This window comes from Nelumbo lutea, chromosome 5 (genome assembly GCF_056320005.1).
Source record: "Nelumbo lutea isolate HS-2025 chromosome 5, American lotus-T2T, whole genome shotgun sequence".
Classification (NCBI taxonomy): domain Eukaryota; kingdom Viridiplantae; phylum Streptophyta; class Magnoliopsida; order Proteales; family Nelumbonaceae; genus Nelumbo; species Nelumbo lutea.
In genome coordinates, this window is record NC_142688.1 from 54,022,876 (window position 1) to 54,047,387 (window position 24,512).

The 24,512-nt window shown below is 36.8% G+C and overlaps 1 protein-coding gene across 5 annotated transcripts in view; it reads left to right on the forward strand.

Moving 5' to 3' along the window:
* The window catches only part of LOC148852461 (transportin-1-like), a 101,241-nt gene extending 81,191 nt beyond the window's left edge, over positions 1 to 20,050 (forward strand). For 3 of the 5 annotated variants that reach the window (XM_088945224.1, XM_088945225.1, XM_088945223.1), the window contains 9 exons: positions 4,958 to 5,059; positions 5,169 to 5,231; positions 5,318 to 5,392; positions 11,810 to 11,881; positions 11,963 to 12,087; positions 18,123 to 18,174; positions 18,260 to 18,328; positions 18,418 to 18,477; positions 19,283 to 20,050. In XM_088945224.1, the coding sequence (XP_088801350.1) occupies positions 4,958 to 5,059; positions 5,169 to 5,231; positions 5,318 to 5,392; positions 11,810 to 11,881; positions 11,963 to 12,087; positions 18,123 to 18,174; positions 18,260 to 18,328; positions 18,418 to 18,477; positions 19,283 to 19,366 (702 nt within the window). In that variant the 3' untranslated portion in view covers positions 19,367 to 20,050. The remainder of the gene's footprint in view (positions 1 to 4,957; positions 5,060 to 5,168; positions 5,232 to 5,317; positions 5,393 to 11,809; positions 11,882 to 11,962; positions 12,088 to 18,122; positions 18,175 to 18,259; positions 18,329 to 18,417; positions 18,478 to 19,282) is intronic. The other 2 variants (XR_016099342.1, XR_016099343.1) reach the window with 2 other exon arrangements.
* The last annotated feature ends 4,462 nt before the right edge of the window (positions 20,051 to 24,512 follow it).

Below are 24,512 nucleotides of genomic sequence, written 5' to 3' on the forward strand. Positions count from 1 at the left end.
GGAGAACCAAGAACAGGGTAAAGGGCAAGGTCAGAAGAAGACGAACACAACACATAATGCAACACATGTGGTAACCCAAGATACTCATGTTGCTGGTACTACTCGGGACCACCTTACTAATTCTGACCCCAAGGAAGATATCATGAATTCCTTCAGAGATCACTTGGAGTCATATGGTAGGGCTTTGCGATAGATGGATAGTTCAGTCACTGGTACTCCTACTTCATTTGCATCTACATTAGGTAATGTGGCTTTTGCATTCCATGTCACTACTACCACTGATTCCCCTTGGATCATTGACTCAGGGGCCTCTAACCACATGACTGGCAAGCCGAACTTGTTTCAGACTTATAGCCTTTTGTCAGGAAGGGATAAAGTGAGGCTTGCAGATGGATCATTCTCCTTTATTGCAGGCCAAGGATCAATATCTCTTCCCTATGGCCTTAACCTGAATTGTGTATTGCATGTCCCTCAACTTCCTATAAATTTGCTTTCAATCAGTAGTATCACAAACTCTTTAAACTGTGGTGTAACCTTTTTTCCTGGTCCATGTGTTTTTAAGGATTTAACTTCTGGGAGGACGATTGGTAGAGGGAGCCTAGTGGATGGTCTCTACGTTCTGACAGCAAAGCTGGTCTCTCGATGTCATCCTCAGAGTCATATAGTCAATCAAATAAGAGTCAAATTTTTTTTGTGGCATAGTTGGTTAGGTCATGTTTCTTTTGAAATAGTAAAGTCTTTGTTTTCGGTTTTATTTAAGTCATGTTCAGTGTCAGAGTTCCAGTGTCAAATGTGTTAGTTGAGCAAACAATGTAGAACAACTTTTCGCTCAAATAATAAAAGATCAAGTGTTCCTTTTCATGTTGTGTATTCTGATGTATGGGGGCCTACTACTATAATATCTGAGGGTGGATACAAGTACTTTATCACATTGATCGATGACTTCTCTCGCTATACATGGGTTTTCCCTATGCGTAGTAGAGACGAAGTTCCAAAGATTGTGAAAGACTTCCAGAGGATGGTATTTACGCAATTCCATGTTGAAATACAGATCTTCCAATCAGACAATGCAAAAGAATATTTCCATGGTGAGCTCAATGAGTTCTTTGCCTCCCACGGATCTATTCACAGAAGCTCATGCGCAAGAATACTACAACAAAATGGTGTTGCAGAAAGAAAAAACAGACACCTCCTTGAGGTAGTTCACGGGATGACGTTACACATGAATGTTCCAAAAAGGTTTTGGGTGGATGCTATACTTGCAACTACTTATGTCATCAATCGCATGCCCTCCAGAGTGCTGAACTGCATGGCCCTTCATCAGTTGTTGTTCCCTCAGTTCCCTTTATTTTCCATTCCCATGAGAGTTTTTGGTTGTCGTGCCTTTGTCCATGATTTGTCTCCTTCTTAAGGTAAGTTAGACCCTCGGTCCATTCCTTGTATCTTTCTGGAGTATCCCTCCTCTCAAAAAGGATATTGGTGCTTTGATCCCGTTAGTCATAAGTTTTTTGTGTCTATGGATGTGTCATTCTTTGAGTCTGAATCGTCTTTCCTTACTTCTCCTCAGGGGGAGAGTAGTAGTGTGGAAGAGGAGAAGCAGGTTCAGGTCCGCCAAGTCTCTCTTCCTTCTATTCCGGACCTTGCTCCCTTTTGTGTTTTCCAATGTACACGCCGTAGAGATCAGCAATGTGATAGAGATGTGGAGTAGCCAAGCATTGAGCAACCGACACTGTTAGACTCCCAGGAGGTAAGTCCAAACCCTATTGCACCTACTGATACTCCTACACCTACTGTGGATGACCTTGACATTCCTATTGCTCAAAGAAAGGGAGTCAGGTTATGCACTACAAAACACCCCATTCTATCAACAGTTGATTGCATCCCTATTCCTAGAAATGTTGTAGAAGCCTTAAAATGCCCTGAATGGACAGATGCTATGAAGGAGGAGATTAATGCCCTTCATAAAAATCAAACTTGGGAATTGATGGATCTTCCAAGGGGGAAAGACTCAGTGGGGTGTAAGTGGGTGTTTACCGTTAAACACAAGACAGACAAGACAGTTGAAAGGTACAATGCAAGATTAATAGTCAATGGGTACACTCAAGTGTACGGGGTTGACTATGATGAGACTTTTGCTCCAGTACTTAAGATGAACTCAATTAGGGTTCTCTTGTCATTAGCTGCTAACCTTGACTGGGAATTGCATCAACTGGACATAAAGAATGCTTTTTTAAATGGTGACCTAGAGGAGGAAGTATACATGGTTCAACCCCATGGATTCTGTGCCAAGGAAGTGAAAATAAGGTGTGCAAGTTGAGAAAGTCTCTTTATGGTTTAAAACAATCTCCTAGAGCTTGGTTCAGTAAGTTTCACATGGCAGTTCAGCAGGTAGGCTTCAAACAATGTCAGTCTGATCACACACTCTTTGTGAAGAGATGTCAGGAACAGGTTGCTGTATTGATAGTGTATGTGGATGATATCATCATTACAGGAAATTGGAGTTCAGAAATACAAGAATTGAAATAATTCCTTGCATCTAAATTTGAAGTGAAAGATTTAGGTCCCCTGAAGTATTTCCTTTGAATTGAATTTGCCCGCTCAGAAAGAGGTATCTTCATTTCTCAAAGGAAATACACCCTTGATCTATTACAAGACATAGGCAAATTAGGCGCAAGGCCAGTAGATACTCCCGTGGATGTTGATCACATGTTGGGTGAATCTGATGGTGAACCTCTAAAAGATGTGAAACAATTCCAAAGGTTAGTGGGAAAGTTGATTTATTTGTCCATGACCCGTCCATACATTGCCTCTTCAGTTGGGGTTCTAAGCCAATTCATGCACTCTCCTAAGAAACCACACATGGAAGCAGTAAAGAGAGTTCTTAGATACTTAAAAAAGTATCCCTTAACAGGTCTACTATTTAGTAAACATAATCACCTAAAGATGGAAGTTTTTACAGATGCTGATTGGGCAGGTGCTGTGGATGATAGAAAGTCCACAAGTGGGTATTGCACATTTGTGGGAGGAAACCTAGTGACTTGGAAAAGCAAGAAACAAAGTGTGGTCGCAAGGTCAAGTGCTGAAGCTGAATATAGAGCTATGGCACATGGGGTGGCTAAAGTCCTTTGGCTAAAAAATCTTCTAGGGGAGCTTGGAGTTGTTGTTCATAATCCTGTGTCTCTTTACTGTGACAAAAACATCGCCAGCAACCCTGTCCTACCTGAGAGGACCAAGCACATTGAGGTGGACAAACACTTCATAAGGGAAAAAATGGAAAAAAGAGAAATTTGCATCCCTTATGTCAACTTCAAGGAACAACTCACTGATGTTCTCACAAAAGGACTTCCATACTTGCGGCACAATGAGTTATGTGACAAGCTAGGCATGATAGACATATTCAGCCCAGCTTGAGGGGGAGTATTGTGAGGATTTAACTGTTATTTTACAGTTGCTGTTAGTGTGCTGTCAGCCAGTTAGTTTCTTTCTTTCTTTGCTTTGTTACTAGAGAGTGCCACCAGGGGAATACTTGTAATCTCCCATTCCTTTTATATTAAGTTAATATAAATAACTAAACTGGTGGCAGCCAGAATAGTTTTTTTGTTCGTGTCTCTCAATCATATCTTCCTCTTCTCCTCTTTTCTCTCTTCTCTTCTCTCTCTCTCTCTCTCTCTCTCTCTCTCTCTCTCTCGTCTCTCTCTCTCCATGAATGATCACAACTTGTTTGTATTTATCAATCTCTATTTTCTCCTTTCTTAGGTAAAATCAAAATTCCACACCAGCTGTAGGAAACACAGTGTCTAGCTTAGCTAGTTTATTAGTATCATTTTCAAGGGAAAAATACGAACTTTATTTCATTCAAAAAAGAAAAATGTAAGAAACACATTGTCTAGCTTATCTAGTTTATTGATATCATTTTCAAGGGAAAAATAAGAACTTTATTTCATTCAAAAAAGAAAAATCAGAATTTTTTGACCTTGAAAGTAAATTAAGTCTTAGGTAAAATCACAATTGCACAGCAGCTGTAAAAAATACTTTTTTGTTTTTTTGATAAATAGCTATAGAAAACACATTGTCTTGTTTAGCTAGTTCATTTATATAATTTTCAAGGGAAAAATCAGAAACTTATGACCTTGAAAGTGAATTAAGTCTCTCTGTACTCTACTGAAACTTGAGGTATCTTTCGCTATCTGGTGCCACAGAGACCCTATGTAAGTGCCTTGTATAGTTTGGCTGAGGATAGAGTGAACTGACTGACATTGTTTATGGATGACCTTTGATGGTTGATCCAGTGGGAGAGTATAGGTGCTCAAGTGTTTTAAGGCAATTAACTTGAAGATGATATAATGATGGTTATGGAAGGAATTTGCTTTTACCTTAGTTAGCGGGCTTAATTAATTGAATATAGATGTTTATGTAGAGAGTTTGAGGGGGAGTGTGGAGAGTTTTGGTGTATTGTATCATAATAGTCCCTGTTGTATCTTGTATTTTTCTCTTATTCTTTCTTATTTTCCTTCTTTCAGCCCTGTAATGGCTTTCCTGTAATTATACATTTTTTAATATAAAAAAGGCTCTTTGGGAGTAGGGGTTGATCTATTCTATTGCCACCCCTAAACTCTTGTGCTCTCTCTTGTTTGAACTGGTAGAATAACAAATGATTTGAAGGCATACTGTAGAATCTACCGTCCATCCATTGGCTCTCTTTTAATTAAGATTTGTCTTTGCACAGTTTAGGAAGATACTTAAAAATTAAAATCACTTCCAGATATTTTGTTTACCATTTTAGGCTTGAATATGTAGTCCTGGGCTATGCCTTTATCCAGTTCATAAATTCTCAAATTCATTATTCTGTTAATAAATAATTTTTACCTACAAGGTAAAGTTGCTGTATGGTTGTGATTTTCTTCTACCTTTACAATAAAGAATTTGTCATGCATTCTGATGCAGCCTTCTTTTTTAGGTTGCACAAAGCAACTTAAGGGACCTGCTTCTTCAATGCTGCATGGATGATGCTTCTGATGTTCGTCAAAGTTCCCTTGCTCTTCTTGGGGACCTTACAAGGGTGTGTTAGAACATTTGATGATTTCTTATATAATGGTCTCATGGTTTTGTTAGCTTGATTAGTTTGTTCATGTGTAGTTTATCTTTGTTCTATCATGTTTTATTGCCAGGTTTGTCCTGTTCATTTGCGTCCTCGTTTGTCAGAATTTCTTAATGTTGCAGCTGATCAACTGGTAAGTATGAATCCTTTTCATTCATTCTTTATTTCTGTTTGGATACAACTTTTCTTTGTAGTCTGACCATCGTAATCTCTGCACAGCGTACTCAAGAGATGAGAGAATTTGTTTCAGTAGCAAATAATGCTTGTTGGGCAATTGGAGAATTGGCAGTTAAGGTAGGATATCCTTTATTGCTTAAGTCCTTCCATCACAGGCCATGCTGTTGGTAAACTATAAATTCTGTCTGCTGAACACGTCCACTTAAATAATCGCTAAATGGAAAAGGAAAAAATTGAAATTGATATAATCCCTATAATTTATCAATTGAATTTTAATTTGGAAAGATAGAAGTTTACAATGTCTAATATGCTCTTACTTAAGTATGGGACATGTAACTTAAAACAAAATAGAATTGACAAAGCACAACTTAAAATATAATGAAAAGACAAAGCTACCCCTACTCAGCTGACTTAACACTCCCCCTCAAGCTGGAGAATATATGTCATATAATCCCAGCTTGTTACATATATAGTTCACTCTTCCTGAACTTAGCCTTTTTATAGACAAGTTTGCTCACTGATCACCTAAACTCACATGCCTTGTGCTTATCACTCCTGTGAGGACTTTTCCCCTTACAAAATGGCAACCAACCTCTATGTGTTTTGTCCTCTCATGAAAAACTGGATTAGATGAGATGTGGGTTGCAGCTTGGTTGTCACAGTACAATCTCATAGGTTTGCTCATCGATGATCCAACTTTCTTCAGAAGATTTTTCAACCATACTACTCACATGTAGTATGTGCCATGGCCTTGTGTTTAGCTTACACACTACTACATGCCACAACAATTTTCTTACTCTTCTATGTCACCAGATTTCTTTCAAGAAATGTGCAATAACTTGTAGTGGATCTCTTGTTAGACACTGAACCTTCCCAATATGCATTTGTATACCCAACTATTTCAAGACTTCCTCCTGTCTTGTACAAAAACCCACGATTTGGAGCTCCCTTCAAATACCACACAAATCTAAGAATCACATCCCAATGAGGGACTCCCGGGGTTTTGCATAAATTGGATCACCATATTGACATCAAAGGATATATCTGGTCTGGTAATGGTTAGGTAGTTCAGCTTTCCCACTAACCGTCTATGTCTTTCAGGATCATCAAACATTTCAGTACCCGCATCATTGCTCAACATTTGGTTCCATGGGGTTCAAGAAATACTTCAACTTACCAAGATCTTTTGTTTGGAAATGATCTTGTAGAAAAGCCTTTTGCCTATCAATCCTCAGTCTGTCACTACTAGTTATGACTATGTCATCCACATAAACCACTAGTAAAATCTTCCTAGCTTCAGAATTATAGTTGAACACCGAGTGGTCAACTTGATATTGTTTCATTCCAAAGTTTTTAAGTACTTCACTTAACTTACCAAACCACACACGAGGAGACTATTTTAGCCCATAAATTTCCTTCTTGAGCTTACACACCTTACCATCCCCCCCCTAAGCATCAAACTTTGGTAGTTGCTCCATGTAAACTTCCTCAAGAAGATCACCATTGAAGATGGCATTTTTAATGTCAAGTTGAAACAATGGCCAATTGTATATAACCTCTAATGAAATCAAGATACGAATTGAACCAATATTGGCCACGGGAGAGATGGTTTCCACATAATCCATTCCATATAACTGAGAATAACCCTTAGCAACCAGTTGGGCTTTTAACGACTTCACACTACCATTTGGCAAATATTTAACAATATACACCCATTTACAACCTACAACATGCTTACCTAGAGGAAGAGTGGTGAGCTCCTACATGTGATTGTGTTGAAGTGCAGAGAGTCCCTCCTTCATAGCTTGACACCACCCTATTGATGTAAGAGCATCCTAGACATCCCTAGGTATAAATATAGAGGACAACAGAGAAACAAACTAGCGATGTGAAGAGGAAATGTGAGAGATAGAAACATAATTGGATATGGGATGTAACGTATAACTACATTTACCCTTCCACAACACAATGGGAAGATCAAGGTCAGAAGGAGTAGGCAACACTGGGGTAGGAGCAACTATAGGATCTGTTGATGAGATAGTAGTTGGAGGAGGTGCCAGTGTCTGTTGATGAGTATACACATGTTGGATCGGTGGTCGTTCAGTATGAATTTGCATTGAAGGAGAATGCTCAGTCACAATAGGAACAACCGGAATGGGATCATCAACTAGAAGAGGAAGGTACATAAGGATTCAAGACTTGAGAAGAATGACATTGACTAAAAAAATGTGACATTAGAACAAACAAACGTCTTTCGAGCGATAGGGTTATAGCACTTATACCAAGATGTGAGTTTGTCCTTCAAATCTGATATAAAACTGATAAAAGAAATAGGAAAAAGTGAGAGAGAAAGAAAGGTTATAGCAGAATAGAAGAAGGGAAAGAAAAGAGTTTGATGGTTCTCTTTCTCCCTTCACTAATCTTTTATTTAACTAAATTAATAATGCTAATTACAAGTCTGTCCTTTAAGTGGGCGGCCAGCAAAGCAGTAACTTAAAAGAACTTAAAAAGAGGTTAACATGCCCATTAACACATAAAATGAATATAACATTACTTAAACATAAAAGAAATATTAGGGCCCATTCGGCCTAGTCTCTCTACACTCCCCTCAAGCTGAGCATAGATGTCAATCATACCGAGCTTGCTTATATAGTGTGTCGGCTTTCCTTTTGGAACACCTTTGGTCAAAACATCATCCAACTACTCTTCTGAAGCAATAAATGGCAAGCATACTTCCCCTAAAGCAACTTTCTCCCTTATGAGCCAAAGCATAATCCGACCCACTAACTCTGACTCATTATTCCTACTAACATGATAACTTTGATGACTGGGAGGCACATCAAGAAAATAGATTCCATTCACTTCACGACCACTCCTAATCGTCCTCTTTGGTTCCAAATCTCGCAAAACATAATGACCAGGAGAAAAAATCACTAAAAAATTCAAAATCTTTGTCAAACTACTAACAGATGAAAGATTAGTGCTCAGTATAGGGACATGAAGTACAAAAGGCAAGGTAATCCTATCGGTTATCTTGACAGACCCTTTCCTAGCAATGGGAACATGTGATCCATCAGTTGTGGAATCTCTATCTGTACCAGAGCAAAGGTGGTATGAGGAAAAGATAGTGGAAACATTGGTCATATGTTTTGAGGCTTCTGATGGGAGGTCCCCCCTTACTTTGTAGTGGATGCATAATTTGTAGTGGCATGTGAACTACCTATATGTGCAAGCGAAGTAGAATAACTACCTTCTGATCCACCTGATGATGAGCTGCAACTGGTTGTATCCCTCTAACTCAGAAATTGCTCATATCTCTCTAACTTGTCCCTAACTGTAGCTGCTACAACAGACTCTAGAGAAGTAGTAAGTAGTCTTGATAAATCACCAATCACTGCCATATTCACATTTCTCTTCTTCTTTTTGAGCCGACTCAGTATAAGGTATGTGTAAAGCTTCTAGCAGGTATCTCTAGTATGCATGGGTTTTTAACAGTAGTCACAAATCAAGTCATTCTTGTCCTCAAGGCTTGGGTTTCTCATCATCACATTCTTACTACTCTCCTCTCTAGACACAAAAGCATATGGTTGAGAGAGAGTTACACTGTCTTGGGAAAGAATATGCTATCATGCAATGTCATATTCAGGGTTGAGTCTTGCTAAAACTCAAATACCCTATTCTCTACCAGCTTCTTATAAGTTGTTGCGTCTTTGCTACTTTCTCAAACCATGTTCTCCAATTGATCTATTTCTTGGCATAAGGTTTTGAGGGATAAAAAATAAATTGCAACAGAATTATCTCCCTGCCTAGTAGCAATCACCTCGTTTCTCAACTGGTAGGCTCTAGCACAATTCTCACTTTGTGAATAAGTTTTTTCTACTCCATCCCAAATCTCCTTAGTTGTGTTAGTTCATAGAAAATTCTTACTTATATGGGGTAACATGGAATTGCACAACCAGGTCATTATCATGTAGTTCTCCTATACCCAATGGGAGTAGTTAGTCTCGGGTTTCTTCTCTTCACTAGTGACATACCCCAATTTTCCACGAGCTCCAATGACCATCATTGTAGATTGTGACCATTCTAAGTAGTTTGTACTATCCAACTTGACTATAGTGATGGTCCCTGCCCCGAAGGGGCCACTACCACCTCCTCCACTTGGTTTCAATTCACTTGTAGACTTGTATTCAACTCCATAACCCTTCATAATTCCCATAATAGGTCAGGAAATCAATTGGAGATGGAAAAAAAAAATTATCCCCTTTAGAAACCTCAAATAGCTTCCAAGTATCCTAGAAGCCCCTCCCACCAAGATTCCCTTCTCCGTGGTAGTAGGTAGAAGGAAGAGAAGAGGTTGCCGCTCCCACCAAAGACCTCTAGAAAATTGGGGACTTGAACCATCCTCTTCAAAAAACATCTAGAAACGTAAAAAAAAAAATGGTGTGCCACTTCCTAGGTCAAGGTTGAAGAGTCCTGCAATCAGAATTCTTTCCCTTTCTCCAGTTCTTCCTGATTTTGGTGATAAACCCTAGACCTGCTACAAGGTATTCTAGATCCACAAAAAAAAAGAAAAAATCCAAAAACCGGGCACTCTTAAAGTCCTTGATCAGGTCTTTAACTGATCATGCAGTCGGCTGATCTAGGGTTGCATGATGAAATAGTTCAGAAAATCCCTAAAGTTGCTCTGGTACCAAGTTGAAAGTTTAATAAATCTGATCCAGTTTGAAATTTGTGATAAAAAGAAGAAAGGAAAAATTTGAGCAGAGAAGAGAAGAAGAGAAAGGTTGAACAGAATGGGGAGAAGCCAAAATATCTAATTTGGACACCCCTTTAACTTTCTTATATACTCATAATTAAAAATGGATACAATGACAAGTATACCCTTAGTAAGTCGTCTATTCTAAAACACAGGTAAAAACTTAAACAAAACGTAAACTAATGGGCCTTGGGCCCAATAACTCTCTAGCTAAACTTCAAAAATAAAAACAGGTGTTATGGGTTTGTATATTTAAATACACATTTTACTTCTTCCATTATTTTCAACAATTTCCAGTTTGCCCCTATATATTGTTTAAGATTTATATACGTTTCCTAGTGTGTCCATGTGCTTTTTCATGAGGCATATGCCAGAAGCGCTAATACCTCTGAGGCATATGCCTCATGTGCTTTTTCATGAGGCGTGCTAGAGGCTTATGCCTCATGCACACCTCATATAAAAAGACTAAAGAAAAAGAAAAAAAAAAAGAAAAAAAGGAAAGGAAAAGAAAAGAAAGGGAAGGGAAAGAAAAAGAAAGAAAGAGAAGAAGCAAGGGACCTACTGGAAAATATAAACGCTCATCTGTGCTGGATTCCAAGGGATTTTAACGCTTTTGCAGACGGGTTAGCAAAATTAGGTGCTCTTTTAGAAGTGCTGTACTCTAATAAGATCTCTCCTGTGTAACTTTCATGGGTTTGATCCCCGTTTGTTTGTTTTCTTTGTACACCCTCTTTGTGTATCCCTCTTTTTTCTTAATGGATTCAGTTAACTTTTCTCAAAAGAAAGAAAAAAAGAAAGAGAAGAAAAAATAAAAGAGAAAAGGAAAGGGAAGGGAAGAAAAGATAAGGGGAAAGAAAGTGGTCTGCCCCCGGCCCCTTTGGCTAGGGGGCTTCGCCCCCAGATCCCCCCGCCCCCCTTTTCCATGTAGCAGCCCAATTTGTTTTTTGTACTATGCATCTTTATTAGATTTTTATTAAAAATAAAGGAAAAATGAGATCCCCCATCCTCTTAAGGAGGCTTACGCCTCTTACGTTTTGAACTGCGCCTGACATCTCTAGGTAGTGGAATGCCTTGCGTTAGGCCTCTGTGTTTTAAAACATTGCTTTGAACCTTGTGTAGTTGTGTTGAACCTTTTTGTTGAGCCCTCTATAGTCCCTTCTATTCCCGTAAAGGGGTCCTCTTCTCTTCCCAGCTCTCCAATTCCTGTTCTTTCTCCTCCTCCTGCAAGCCCTCCTTTTTCATTGGAGGCAAAGAAAAAGGTATGCACAGGTTGTTCCCCCACCTCCAGTTGTGGTCTCAGGTGCTTCCAATCACTGAAGAGAGGATTGGTCCTACACCATCTCCATTACATTCCTTCCCAGACCTTGACCTACACATTGCTGTGAGGAAGATAAGCAGAAATGTACAACTCATTACATTTCCAAACACCTTTCTTACATCACCAAGTACTATTCTGCTTTACTTTTGCTTAAAGATTTTATGAGGAGCAAATTAGGAAGCAAAATTTCCTTTGTGTTACATGTGATGCCAGAAAATGGAATTGTAAGTTGTAAATTCTCATCCTTTATATTTATTTAATTATTTTTATAAGAAAAATGTTTTTGTTATGGAAAAAGGACTTTGAGAATAATTTACATTCATTCATGTTATGAGACTTATATAGTTATATTTACATGTTTTTAATGTGAAGTTTAATCATCTGCATGGGGTTAATTTTGGAGTCTTAATTAGTATGACAGTAATAGTTTTTGAGCATTTTCATTACTCCCAAATTTCAGGTTCAGCAAGAAATATCTCCTATTGCATTGAGAGTTGTTGAATGCCTAGTTCCAATTCTTAAAAATGCAGAGGTAATAACTCTTCTGTTGTTGCATCAGTTAGTATCTATTCTTCCTGAATGTTCTTATCATTTTCATGGTTATTGATGCCAGGGTCTCAACAAATCGCTTGTAGAAAATAGTGCCATTACTCTTGGTAGGCTTGCATGGGTCTGTCCAGATCTTGTTTCACCTCATATGGATCACTTTATGCAACCGTGGTGTACTTCTTTGTCCATGTATGAAAAGTTCATTTTCCTTTTTATTGGTTTCCCCAAGCCTTGTTTCCACTAATAATGAAGGGATAGTTGATGCCATTATCTTCCAATATAAGCATACAGTAAGTTATCCACAAATAGTTATGTTTGTGATTTTAATGTTTGAATTACTAAGGGTATCCTAAATACTTGTTGGGTTGCTCTTCAGGTTGTTTTACTAATGGTATTAATCGTTTTGGGTTCCACCCCTCCTTTTCATCATACTAAGATCTCATTGTTGCTTTTAGAAAAAAGGAAAAGAAAATCAATTGTTGATGTAGTGGTTCCTCGATACTAAAGCTTGAATGATTCCTTAGATCCACCAAGAATTGATGCTTTTTTGTTGGAGGTGTTACATAACAAGATAAGCACCTGTAATATATGATATAGTGCAGGAAATTTGTTGTCTTACATAAGTGGAACGCACATTGGGTAATTGTGCATTTTTGTTCATAGTCCAATTTCCCCCAAATTTAGTGTTATCTTTTAATTCCTTTAGCATGGCCTGGTTTATTCCCAAGTGGTGCAGTATTCTACGAGATCTCTATTGTCTTCTCAGGGTGAAGGAACCAGTTTTTATTGCAACCCTTATGGATGTACTTTGAGGTATCTAGAAAGATGGAAATGGAATGTAGCGGATTGGATGCTTGGGTGTATCAAATCTTGTTACTTCTCCATATTAGTTAATGGGGTGGTTAGAGATTTTTTCTGGCGTGTAGAGGCTTAAGGTAATCTGTTCTCCATATGGTTGATGTTTATAGCAGATTAATATCCGAGGTTGATAGGGAGGAGATTAGGGGTTGAAGGGTAAGTAGAAACGACATTCCAATTACCCACCTTAGTTTCTAATGGTATAATAGTTTTTTGTGAAGGATACCTTTGAATTGGTCTCAAATTTGAAAATCAATCTTGAGAAGAGTTGTATTCAGGGCTCAATTTGCAGGAGGGGGAGATTGATTTTATAGCAATCACTCTAGATAGTTGCACCACCAGTTGGCCCTTGACCTAATGGGGTTTCCCCCTAGGGGCAAATGCCAAACAAAGTAGCTTCGGAAACCCAATCTTTGAGTGGTATGCAAAGAGATTGACAGTTTGGAAGAGGAATTATATTTCGTTTGGGGGGGGGGGGGGAGGGGGCGTAAAATTACATTGATAAAACCCACGCTTGCAAATTTGCTAGTTTATTACCTATCAGTTTTCAGGATTCTACAGAAGGGGGAAGAAAGATAGAGTGATGAGCTACTTCTTGTGGGAATTGAGTGAAGGGAAGTAAGATTTTCTAGTTAGGTGGGAGGTTGTTTGCAAGGGCTTACAAGAAGGTGGATTGGGGGTAGGTAATGTAGAGAAGAAGAATGTGGCTTTCTTAGGGAAATGGTTATGGAGATGGCCATTAGAGAGAGAGAGAGACTTTAGCAGGTAGTGGTAGCCAATCTTCATGGTAGGTTGGGTACTGGTTGGAATGCAGGTGTATCTTATTGGGCTACCTTGTCACCTTAAAAGGTTATTCATGGCATTCTTGAATCTTCATCAATTTCTCAAATTTATCAGGTATGATGTTTGTTTTGGTGATTCAATCTATTTCTGGGAGGATGTTTGGGTTGGGTGTTCTCTGAAGGACATTTTCCTTTCTTAGTACTTTGTGTCTTTTCACAAGAATGAGTTTCCTTCGAAATCCATTGCTCCTTTACTTCCTGTGGGTCATAATTGGGATTTTAGTTTCCTTGGTCTGAGGGGTGATGTATTGCTTTCTTTGGTTTGTTAAAGCTTCTTGATAGTATGTGTTTGGACCCGTCTAAACCAAATAAATGCATTTGGGCCCCCAAACCAAAGGGCATTTCTTTTTGTGCCTCCTTGTTTAAGTCTCTTTTTACCTCAACTCCCCTTGTTACTTATTCATTCAAAGAGGTTTAGTGTAAACCCATTCCACCTAAAATAGGAGCCTTTTGTTGGGAAGTGGTTCACGGGAAGATCAACACTATGGTCATGCTACAAAAAGAAGACCTTCTCTGTGTGTTTTCTCATCCCATTTTCACATTCTTATTTCATTAATAATGGAATAGGTTCAGTTATTTCTGAAAAAAGATGTTGGGAAGTTCATCTATTAGTATATATTAAAACAAAACTGACCACGCTAGATGGACTTTCATTTCTCCCCTTCCCCCACCGAGGCTTCTCCTTGGTTGCCTCTCTCTCTCTTTCTCTCTCTCTCTCTCTATTTCGCATGTCCATTAAACCGTTTGCCTCTTTCCCTCCCCCTATATCTCTCTATCTATTTCCATATCTTTCTCTATCCACTATGCAAATACATGTGTTTATTTTTTCATCAATGTATTAAAATATTAATGTTTAAGTTAAAACTTTTTTTGAAAAAAGTTTAAATTAAAACTTAAATATTGAAATAAGATGTGGACAAAATATCTAAAATACTAATACTAGAAAAAAAATAGATAATACAATAAGACAATTAATAAAAGTAAAGAAAAAATTACTAATTAATTTAAAATCTTATTATAATTATAAATAATATTTAACATTGTCATTATAAATCTCTCTCTCTCTCTCTCTCTCTCTCTCTCCATGGGATGTTTTGGGCCCCACACGTCACTATCTGTATTGATGCTGAAATTTGGCAAACACTATAGCAAGAAGATGGGTTTAGAAAATACAAAATTTTGTTTACCAATTTGAACAAATCTTGATTGATCTGGTTTGGCCTGCCAAATTTGCTATATAAATTTTCAGAAAATGTCTTGAAAATAAATATTAGAAACACTATTAATTAACATGTTTTTTAAATATTAATTTATTCAAAAGTACTTTTCTGCTATATTTTGAAAAACAATTGTTAAAATTCACTAAAAAATTTGTCTATAAATTATGTGAAAATTTCACTACTACATGAATAGTTTCCTATCTTATAGCCCCATTGCTGTGAACTTAAGATTGGATTAGGTTGTTTCCCTAGCTTTGCTAATTTCCTAGGAGAAGGCAAAGTTCATGGGTCGGGTTATTTGAATCCCTAAAAACTATTCGACCTGCTAGCTTCAGTTACCAGTTCATACTGGTAATACTGAACTGGACTAATCTGGTTAGACCTAGTTATGCAATTCTGAAAATATAAAGAGCAAATAAAAGAAATTAAGGGAAGATAACAGAAAAGTAAGGGAAATTTTCTGAAAACATAAAAAATAACAAAAAATATTAGAAACTTATTTTTTTAATTAATTGATAAAATAAGAGAAAGTTTCACAAACAATAACAGAAAATTTTAATACATTAAAAGTAATATTTACTGAGAAAATATTGAAAATCAAAAGTAACAGAAAAATACAAATAAGAGAATTAAAATCAGCAACTTACTTTACACAATTAACTTATACTTAAAATAAATATAATAACTTAGTTTTATTAAATTACTCAGGAATTAGTAAAATAATTTTATAAAATAAAAAAAAAATTAAATGATTAATAAAAATAACATAATTAAACAATAAAAAATTGTTAACAGACATAGTAAAAATGATTTTATTAGTTAAATTTGATACAGAGCAATGTTTTAAAATGTGGTGGCGTGATGCAAGGCATTCCACCACCTAGTGGCGTGAGGCATAGTTTAGAATGTAAGAGGCATAAGCCTCATTAAGAGGTGGGGGGGGGGATGTGGAGGAAAGAGGATCTCATCTTTCTATATTTTTAACAAAAATCTTTTATATTAAGAAGGATGGTGATGCACAGCACTAGTTGAAAGGGGGGAGGGGGGGTGAAGCCCCAGCCAAGGGATCCAGGGGCTTAGCCCCCAACACTCTTTCTTTCCCCTTATCTTTTCTGCCCTTCCCTTTCCTTTTCTTTCCATTTCTTTTTCTCTTTTTTTACTTCTCTTTCTTTCTTTTTCATTCCCTTCCCTTTCTTTTCCTTTCCTTTCCTTTTTTTCTCATTTTTTTTTCTTTCTTGTTTCTTTTTTTTTTTTGTCTTTTTACATGAGGCGTAGGCCTCTAGCACACCTCATGAAAAAGTGTACGAGGTGTTTGCTTGCACTTGAGGTGTACGCCTGAGTGGTGTCAGTGCCTCTGGCATATGCCTCAAGGCATTTTGGGGGCGCCTCTCGGCATATGCCTTCCACGCCTTTTAAAACACTAATACAATGTAATAAAAACATAATTTAATTAAAACAATATTTTAAATTTAAATTAATAAAAAAGTAGCTCTCCTTCTCCCTGACCCCTTCTAGATTTTTTGTTTTATAATTTATTTGACAATACATAACCCAATAATAATACTAATGGATAGGGTTCGACTTGGCCCAATTAGAAATGTCCTAAGACTCCTGTCTAATTGTCACTTAACAAGGCCTGTGCATAGCAATTAAGGGTAATATAATTAATAAAATGTAATGAAAATAGTAAAAATGAAAATAAATAATAAAAATTAACACAAATTTACCTAAAATGTAACCCAAAAATAGTTTATGTTGGACTTGGTACCACTTGACCCGCTTGATATATTTTCATAAGTAGTCCACATCAGCATGCTTCTCCTTTCTCCCTTCCCCCTTTCCTACTTCCTCCACACTCTAACCTTTCTCTATTACCCCTTACCAGCCCTCTCATTAGGCCACATCAGCAAGGCTCTCATTGCTCCTATTAGTCCCCACTTTCCAATTACCTAAAAATCTTCCTAAAATCTCTCTCTCTCCCCCCTTTAAAACCCCTCCTAAATCTTCCTAAAATCACTCTCTAGTCTCTAATTGATCCATGTTTTCTCCTGTAATTACTTTCTATTCATTTATATGGGTCAATTAGAGGGAGATAACTATTTATGGGTATAACATAATATGGGTTCCATGTGTTGGCATTACCCGTACTACTGTATGTTAAACTCAATTAACAATAACAGCGTGCAAAATTAATTAGTTAGTTAACTAGTATTAGTAATTCACAAAATTATTCATTTAATTTCCATTTAAAAATGATTAACATAATAGAAAATTATTAACACAATAATAATTGTTAAATATTAATTTACTAAATAAATTAAAATTTAATAAAAAATTAGTAGTTTAAAATTGATTTAAATTTAATTTTAAAATAATGGAAAATAAATACAACAAGCTGGGTTCAGCATAGGTTTTCCTTCACCCTAACCCGATCCTGCAATGCTTCTACTCGAACCCAACTTATTGATATATAGTTTCCGAACCTGACCCAACCCTATAGGGGTTCACCTGATACCAACCAGACTTTTATCTTTTCAATTTTATTTTTCTATAATGTATTTGATAGCCCAAGTAAGGATGACAACCCTGCTAGGGCTCCGATTCGCCATGCCTTGATTGGGGAGGTTTTTTTACTGTTGATCGGTTTCAAGACAGGTTTCAGGGAAACCCAAACTTTGGTGACCGTGGACAGGGTGGGGTGCTATTTGTCCAGCCCACCCCGAATCCTGCCCTGCCCCCCCTCCCCCACAACCCACCCCACCCCCAATAGATAATGCGCATGCTATATTATTTTATATATTATGTTTACATATAAATATTATAATATGACACCTATAATACATATTATATATAATAGTTTCTATTATGTATTGTATAAAATAGATTTTGTGCAATACATAATATTGTATAATCAACCCTAATAAGTATTATTAAAAATAAAAGTTTAATGAAAACTAATACAGCTTTATCAAACAATACATACCACAAAAATAATGCTTGCGGTGGATTTTGTCTGAATTGCTGATCAACAAAAAAAAAGGGATTTAGTCTGACTTAACCCAATTAGGAATGACATAAGACTCCTTGCTCAATTTCCTACAAAAAAGCCCTTGCATCACACGGGTCCTGACTAGTATTGAAATATTTAAGGCTTTCTTATTTGGTTTACCCAGAAAAGCAGTTGATTTATATCCAAGATACATTTCATATTTGGAAAGAATAGATATACTCGTTAATATATGTTATACTAGTTGTATGGACTTGTTTCTGTCAAAAGTTTCTCAGAACAATCAAATTGTTTCAGGATACGAGATGATATTGAGAAACAGGATGCTTTCCGTGGTTTATGTGCTTTGGTATGATTTTTTTAAAGGTAGAAAAGATTAAGTAGATTAGTTGCAAAATTTTCATTTTCTAAAGGTTATTGTCAAACTTTTTCAGGTTAGAGAAAATCCAACTGGGGCTTTGAGTTCACTTGTTTATATGTGCAAAGCTATTGCAAGTTGGCATGTAAGAATGGAATAATCCTAAACTCAGAACCAATTCACTACTAAGATCCTTTCCCCTTTTGACTTGATCTTTACCCTTTTTGCATTCAGGAAATAAGGAGTGAGGATCTACACAATGAAGTTTGTCATGTGTTAAATGGGTATAAGCAGGTCAGTTGTTATCTTTGCTTGTGAATGTCTGCAGTCTGCTTGTAGCATTTCATAGCTTGACTATAGACTAGTAATTTTTTTGGCTTCCTTTTATACGAAAGAATTCGAAAAATGGTTTAGCAGGGCCCCAAATGGCCTCATAACAATCTAATAAAGGAATAATTTTTCAGGTATAGTGGCAAGGATTAAAATCCCATTGAGATTTTAAAACATTTGATGTTTCTTTCCAATTCTGAGGGTAAATGAAAGACAATGTTTAGGAGAAAATATAAATAATGACAAGGAACAGCAAAGATAAGATGTAAGAAATGGATACAAGAGAATAAAGTTGGAAGTGATAAATATTGAAAAAAAAGAATGGTTTCCTTTTTAGATTGTTCCAAAAATTTCTGAAGTTTTGATTATATCTTGAAATATCAGTAAAATTTTGGTAGAAAAATTTCTTTGAACCAGTTTGAAACATGGTCTATATTTGAATTTTAAATCCTTGACCTGCCTACCATTTTAATTATGCTGATCGACAAGCAGCCACTGCTAAAGATTTTGAACTGGTTTTCTACTGTAGTGGTATAAAATTGCATAGAGGGGATTCCCTGGATGTTGTTGAAACATATATACTGTTCTTGCCCACCTGCCCTACTAAACCCATCAATCTGCCTGGCTTATCCATTGGAAGTCAATATCTTGAAATTGAAGTTCATGCATTGATAACAGGATGAAATCTTTACATTTATTAGCAATTCATACATGACTAGAAACTATACGTGGATGTAATAAAACAGCATCTGCATAAATATTTGGACAGATGCTCAGGAATGGAGCGTGGGAACAATGCATGTCTTTATTAGAGCCTCCAGTGAAGGACAAGTTGTCAAAATATCAAGTATAATGATGTCCCATCAAAAAGCGTTGTATCACCATGCTGGTAGTTGTCTCCAGCTTGCTTCTTCCTAGGTGTATGTCTGTGTGAAGCCATGATTGGTTTGAGCAAAGGGTTTTCTCATGTCTACATTTATCCAAGTGAAGTTACGCCTAGGATGGAAGCCCAGAGTCTTAAGACTGGCCATTCTAAAAGAGTGTTGAATGCATGGGACAGAAGAAGCTAGTTTCAAATTGGATGAAAGTTGGAAGCAGGTCCGAAGGTGCGGTTTTTCAACTACAAATATGGTTTTGAATTTTGATATAGGTGTCATATTCAACCCTTTTAATTCATTTACAGTTCATCGTTGTCATGTTTATACGTCAGTGGTGAGTTTTTTTCCCCTTAATTGTCTGTAATTTCCATTGATTTTTCATTTTTTTTTTGGGGTGGTGGGGTACTATAAGTTTCATTTTTTTTCCTTACTTTTGGGGATTGTTATTTAATTTAAAACTGTAACAGTGTTTCTGTGTTTTCCACCAGCTTATCGGCATTAACCAGTTGGTCAGGTTGGTATTCGTGGCCTTGGATTTCATTATTTGATTGGGAGTACATTTTATTTCACTTTTAAATCAGTTGAGTGTAAGCAGTTCCTGCTTTTGTTTGTGACAATTAATCTGTTTTAATCAAGGTTCAAAATATCAGTGTCACAAACTCACAGAGTGTATTAATAATACTTGGAAATGGATTGATGCACTTTAGATGTGCATGGATAGTGGAAGATTTGGATACACTTGGATAGATGCATGAAGGAAATTCTCATATATACGGACAAGAAACTTTATATGAAGAGATACATTACGATTAATATAGCAGGACATGTAAATATTGTATCCATACCACGCTACTAAATAGTAAATGTCTCAATATTCTAGTGTTAATTGTGTTTCAGGTAACGCCACTCTTCCTGTCATTAATATTAATATACAAATATTATTAATAATTGAAAATAGCAAATGTCTCCACTTGTATTGGTTGATATGTATTGTTTCGGGACTCCTTCGATTTTCTCCTATGGTGGGTGTATCGGGGTCTGACCGGTTCAGGGGATGGGAGAGACCTAAACCGCCCCCCCTGAACCGGTTTTAGAAAAAAACAAAAAACAAAAAAAACATAAAAAAACAGTATCAATTCGCTCGATACACTCATACTAGTGTATCGAGAGTATCGATATTTTGAACCTTGAATGTCTCATCCTTGTATAAGCGTAACAGTGAATGAAAATTGATATTTATTTCTGGTGAAAGTTGATACTTTGAGCATTGATAGTTAGTCATCATACAACTTGCAGGTTGAATCCAACTTAACGTGACCACGAACAAAACCATTTCTGACATGCAGGCTTTGATGAATAATAATCTCCAAATGAAAAGGTGCACTGGGGTGGGGGGACGGGGGACTGGGATGATGCCTGTATTCCCAAAATGAAGTCCCAGTAGTGTTTACAAAGGCTTGCTGGGCAGTTGAGGTCCTTGAGGACTGGGGAAGATTGTAATAAAAGGCTGAGAGCTGAACCCGGATTTCTTGCACTTATTTGGTGTGGGCCGTGGTGCACTTTCAATCAAATTCAACCACGGCACTCACCACATGCTTCCCTATCTCACAGGTGTGGATTAAGTTAAACGACAAGTTTGGGGTGTTATGTCCCTAAAATTTAATTTTTGAAACTTAAAAAAAAAAGTGAAAAGGAAATCGTTTTCTAGGAGTTAGTTCTTTTGCCAAGTGGCAGAACAGATCGTTCTTCAGTCAACCTAACGAAGATGCCAATAACCAGCGATTTGCATCAACAGATCGTTCTCCAGTCAAAAGATGGAAATCGTTTTGTAGTAAATGGGATTTCTTTACTGTTTTCTTCTCTTCTTTGGGCGCCATTAACAAGAGAATTACATGAAATTATTTTGCAAATAGATCAAAGGGACAGAAATCATTTTGCAAGGGTGTGAGATTTTGCAAAGACAACGTATAGTTTCTTCCCACCAAAGTGCATTAAGAGTTTTAATCATCTCAAATGGGTCTTAGAGAAATTTTTTGTAGCTTGATGATGCAGAATACTATTGCTATTACTTCACTTGGAAAAAGCAGTGCCCTCAAGTGAGAAGAAAAACAGATGAAATCAAACCATTTCTTGTAAATTGCTTTTGCCTTTTGCCGAAATCTTGTTAATGGCGTGAAACAGTTAAGAAACTTGCAAAACGATTTCTGCCCCTTGACCAAAAGAATGGCCTATTCCTATAGATCGCTTGTTAATAACATTTGTACCTGTTTAGTTTTGTTTAGTCAACAGTCATTTTTTTTTTTTTTAAAAAAAAATTGGAGGCATAACATCCCAAATTTATTGTTTAACTTAATCCACACATATGAGATGGAGAGGCATATCATGTGATTTGATTGAATATGCATTTGGTATTCCTTATTTTAAGGACATCTCCTTTTCGCAATTAAAAACTCATTATTCATAGTGGTATTTTAACTGAAAAAAGGTGATAAATACTTGAAGTAAGCAATGCCAAATGCAATCTAAACCATCCAAGCTTTTAGCATGAGAGGGGAGGTTGATGCAAAGAAGTGCTATCGATCTTGATGGGAAAATAAAGATTGATTAAATCACCCCTCCAACAGTGAATAGTGAGATTTACAAGCTCGGCGACTTTACAGTTAAAATTCGCACCACCTTCTTTTAACTTCACCCATCCAATGGAGAGCGTGCTTAATGAATTTAAGCACGTGGAACTTGGGCCCGCACACTGGATTTGACAAGACTAGACGAGACGCCCATTGTTGCAACACAAAGGCATAAGATGTGGCTGTAAATAGTTGGCACCGCTGGTTGTTACGGCCTTACGGATGTTGGTTAGCACTGAGACGCGTAGGGGTGTCCAGTCCAATTGAATTCCATTATAAATAGACCAGGTCCAATCCAATCCAATGAATGTTTTGGACTAATTTGGTTTGGATCAGTCTAATACCGTTCAATCTCTTCAAATTATTTTTGATTTAAATTGATTTCAACTCAAATCCTGTCTATTGACACATATTCTTATCTTATATTAATGGATCAGATACTGGCTTAATCCAACCCAAATCTAAAATAAATTTGTTACGGACGAATCAGGTCCAATCCAATCTAATAAATATTTTGGACCAATTGGTCCAATCCAATGTCTTGTTGGTCTGTTCAATCCGTCCAAATTAATTTTAGACTGGACGGATCCAATCCAAAACCGATCCATTAACACCCTTAGAGACCATGTACCTGTTTGCCATCATTTTAGTATTGGCTGAATGTATAAATTCATCCTTTTGTATACAAGACAGGGAATGGAAAAATTTCTCATTTCTTTCTCTGCTCTTCTCATTAAAATTTTCATCTCTGGGTAAACCAACCCACCTTTCATTCGCTCAAGGCCCTTTCTTCTACTTTGGACCTTTTGTGAATGTTAATAGTGACGGTCTTCCTTATTCAAACTCTGCAACGCGCAACATTTGGTATCAGAGCTGTGGTTCTTGGCCATGGTGGAAGGAACAAGGTCGCAAGATTTAAGGAGATTGGACAAAACCCTCAAGATTCTTGTCCAAGAATTCAAGAAAACTGAAAAGCAAGAAAGGGCTATTTCTGAGTTGGGATCATGTAGCTAGAGTGAATTTTCAACAAAGTCAGTTGCTGGCTGAAGTTCAAGCAGCTTAGAATGCATCTGGGGTAAATTCTCCAACTTTAAATCATCAGAATTTTACTTGGTGTCACAAGATTTAATGGGGAGCATTTGAGGGGATGACTTTACAAATGTAAATAGTTTTTTGATTTAGACAATACTCCAATAGAATCCAAGGTTAAATTGGCAGTTGTGCATTTGGAAGGTAAGGCTCTACAGTGGCATCAGATGCTAGTGAAGCTTAGGAAGGGATTGCCGGATTTTTTGATAGGAAAAACGAGGAGTTCCACAAGACTGTGTTGACAAGCATCCAAATCTGTTCATTTTAATGAACAAATGGTCAATATTTTTCTCCTTACCACAAAGATGACAATCCAGATTAATATCAAGATCTCTACGGAGAAGAAAGAGAAAAACTTTAATCTAGGAGGACTTTCAGTCTCCAAATATTATTCTGACCTCCATCGGTATTGCACCATTAATACTACATTCTTCATTATAGGTCGTCTTAACAGAGAATTTGCTATTTGGAGTAAACTTCCAATATTATTCTGACCTCCATCGGTATTGCACCATTAATACTACATTCTTCATTATAGGTCGTCTTAACAGAGAATTTGCTATTTGGAGTAAACTTCCAATATTATTCTGACCTCCATCGGTATTGCCTATTCCACCATTAATACTACATTCTTCATTATAGGTCGTCTTTAACAGAAAATTTGCCATCCGGAGTAAACTTCCAAATTATCTTATCCTCCAAATTATTAGAAGGAATTAAGATGGATTTAATATGGTGCCACACAGAATCGGGCACCAAAGATCTAATGAGATCTTCCTTTCAAACTCTTTTATCATAATCAATCACACTACTAACAGACGTCTTCAAATATGGGATACTATATGGGTTGACATCATCTAAAATTGGAGTATTTTCTGCCCATGTGTCCTTCCAGAAATTGACCAAATTTCCATTACCAATCTGCCACTTCATTCCTCTTTTAATCAAATCACTTCAATCAAGAATTGCTCTCCAAGTCCAAGAGATACCCTTTTTTAATTTAGCTTCCCAAAAATTGCAAATGGACAAATATTTACACCTCAATATTATTACCCAAAGATTGTCATGGTTGTTAATAATTTTCCACCCCAATATGGCAAGCAGGGCCTTATTGATCCACAGAAGATTTTTTAAACCCAAGCCCCCTTTATCTTTGGAAGTACGAACTTTCTTCCGGTTAACAAGGTGGATAGGATTTTGAGATTTTGAGTTTGACCAAATAAACTCTTTCAGAGCTTTCTCAAGATCATTGATAACATTAATGGGGATTTTAAAAGATAGCATCACAAATTGAGGGATCATGTAAGATGAAGTGTTAATTAGGGTCAGCTTACCTGCAAGTGAAAGAATGTTCTTTTTCTATCCCACAAGTTTCTTAGTCATTTTCTCACAAGGAATTTAAAGT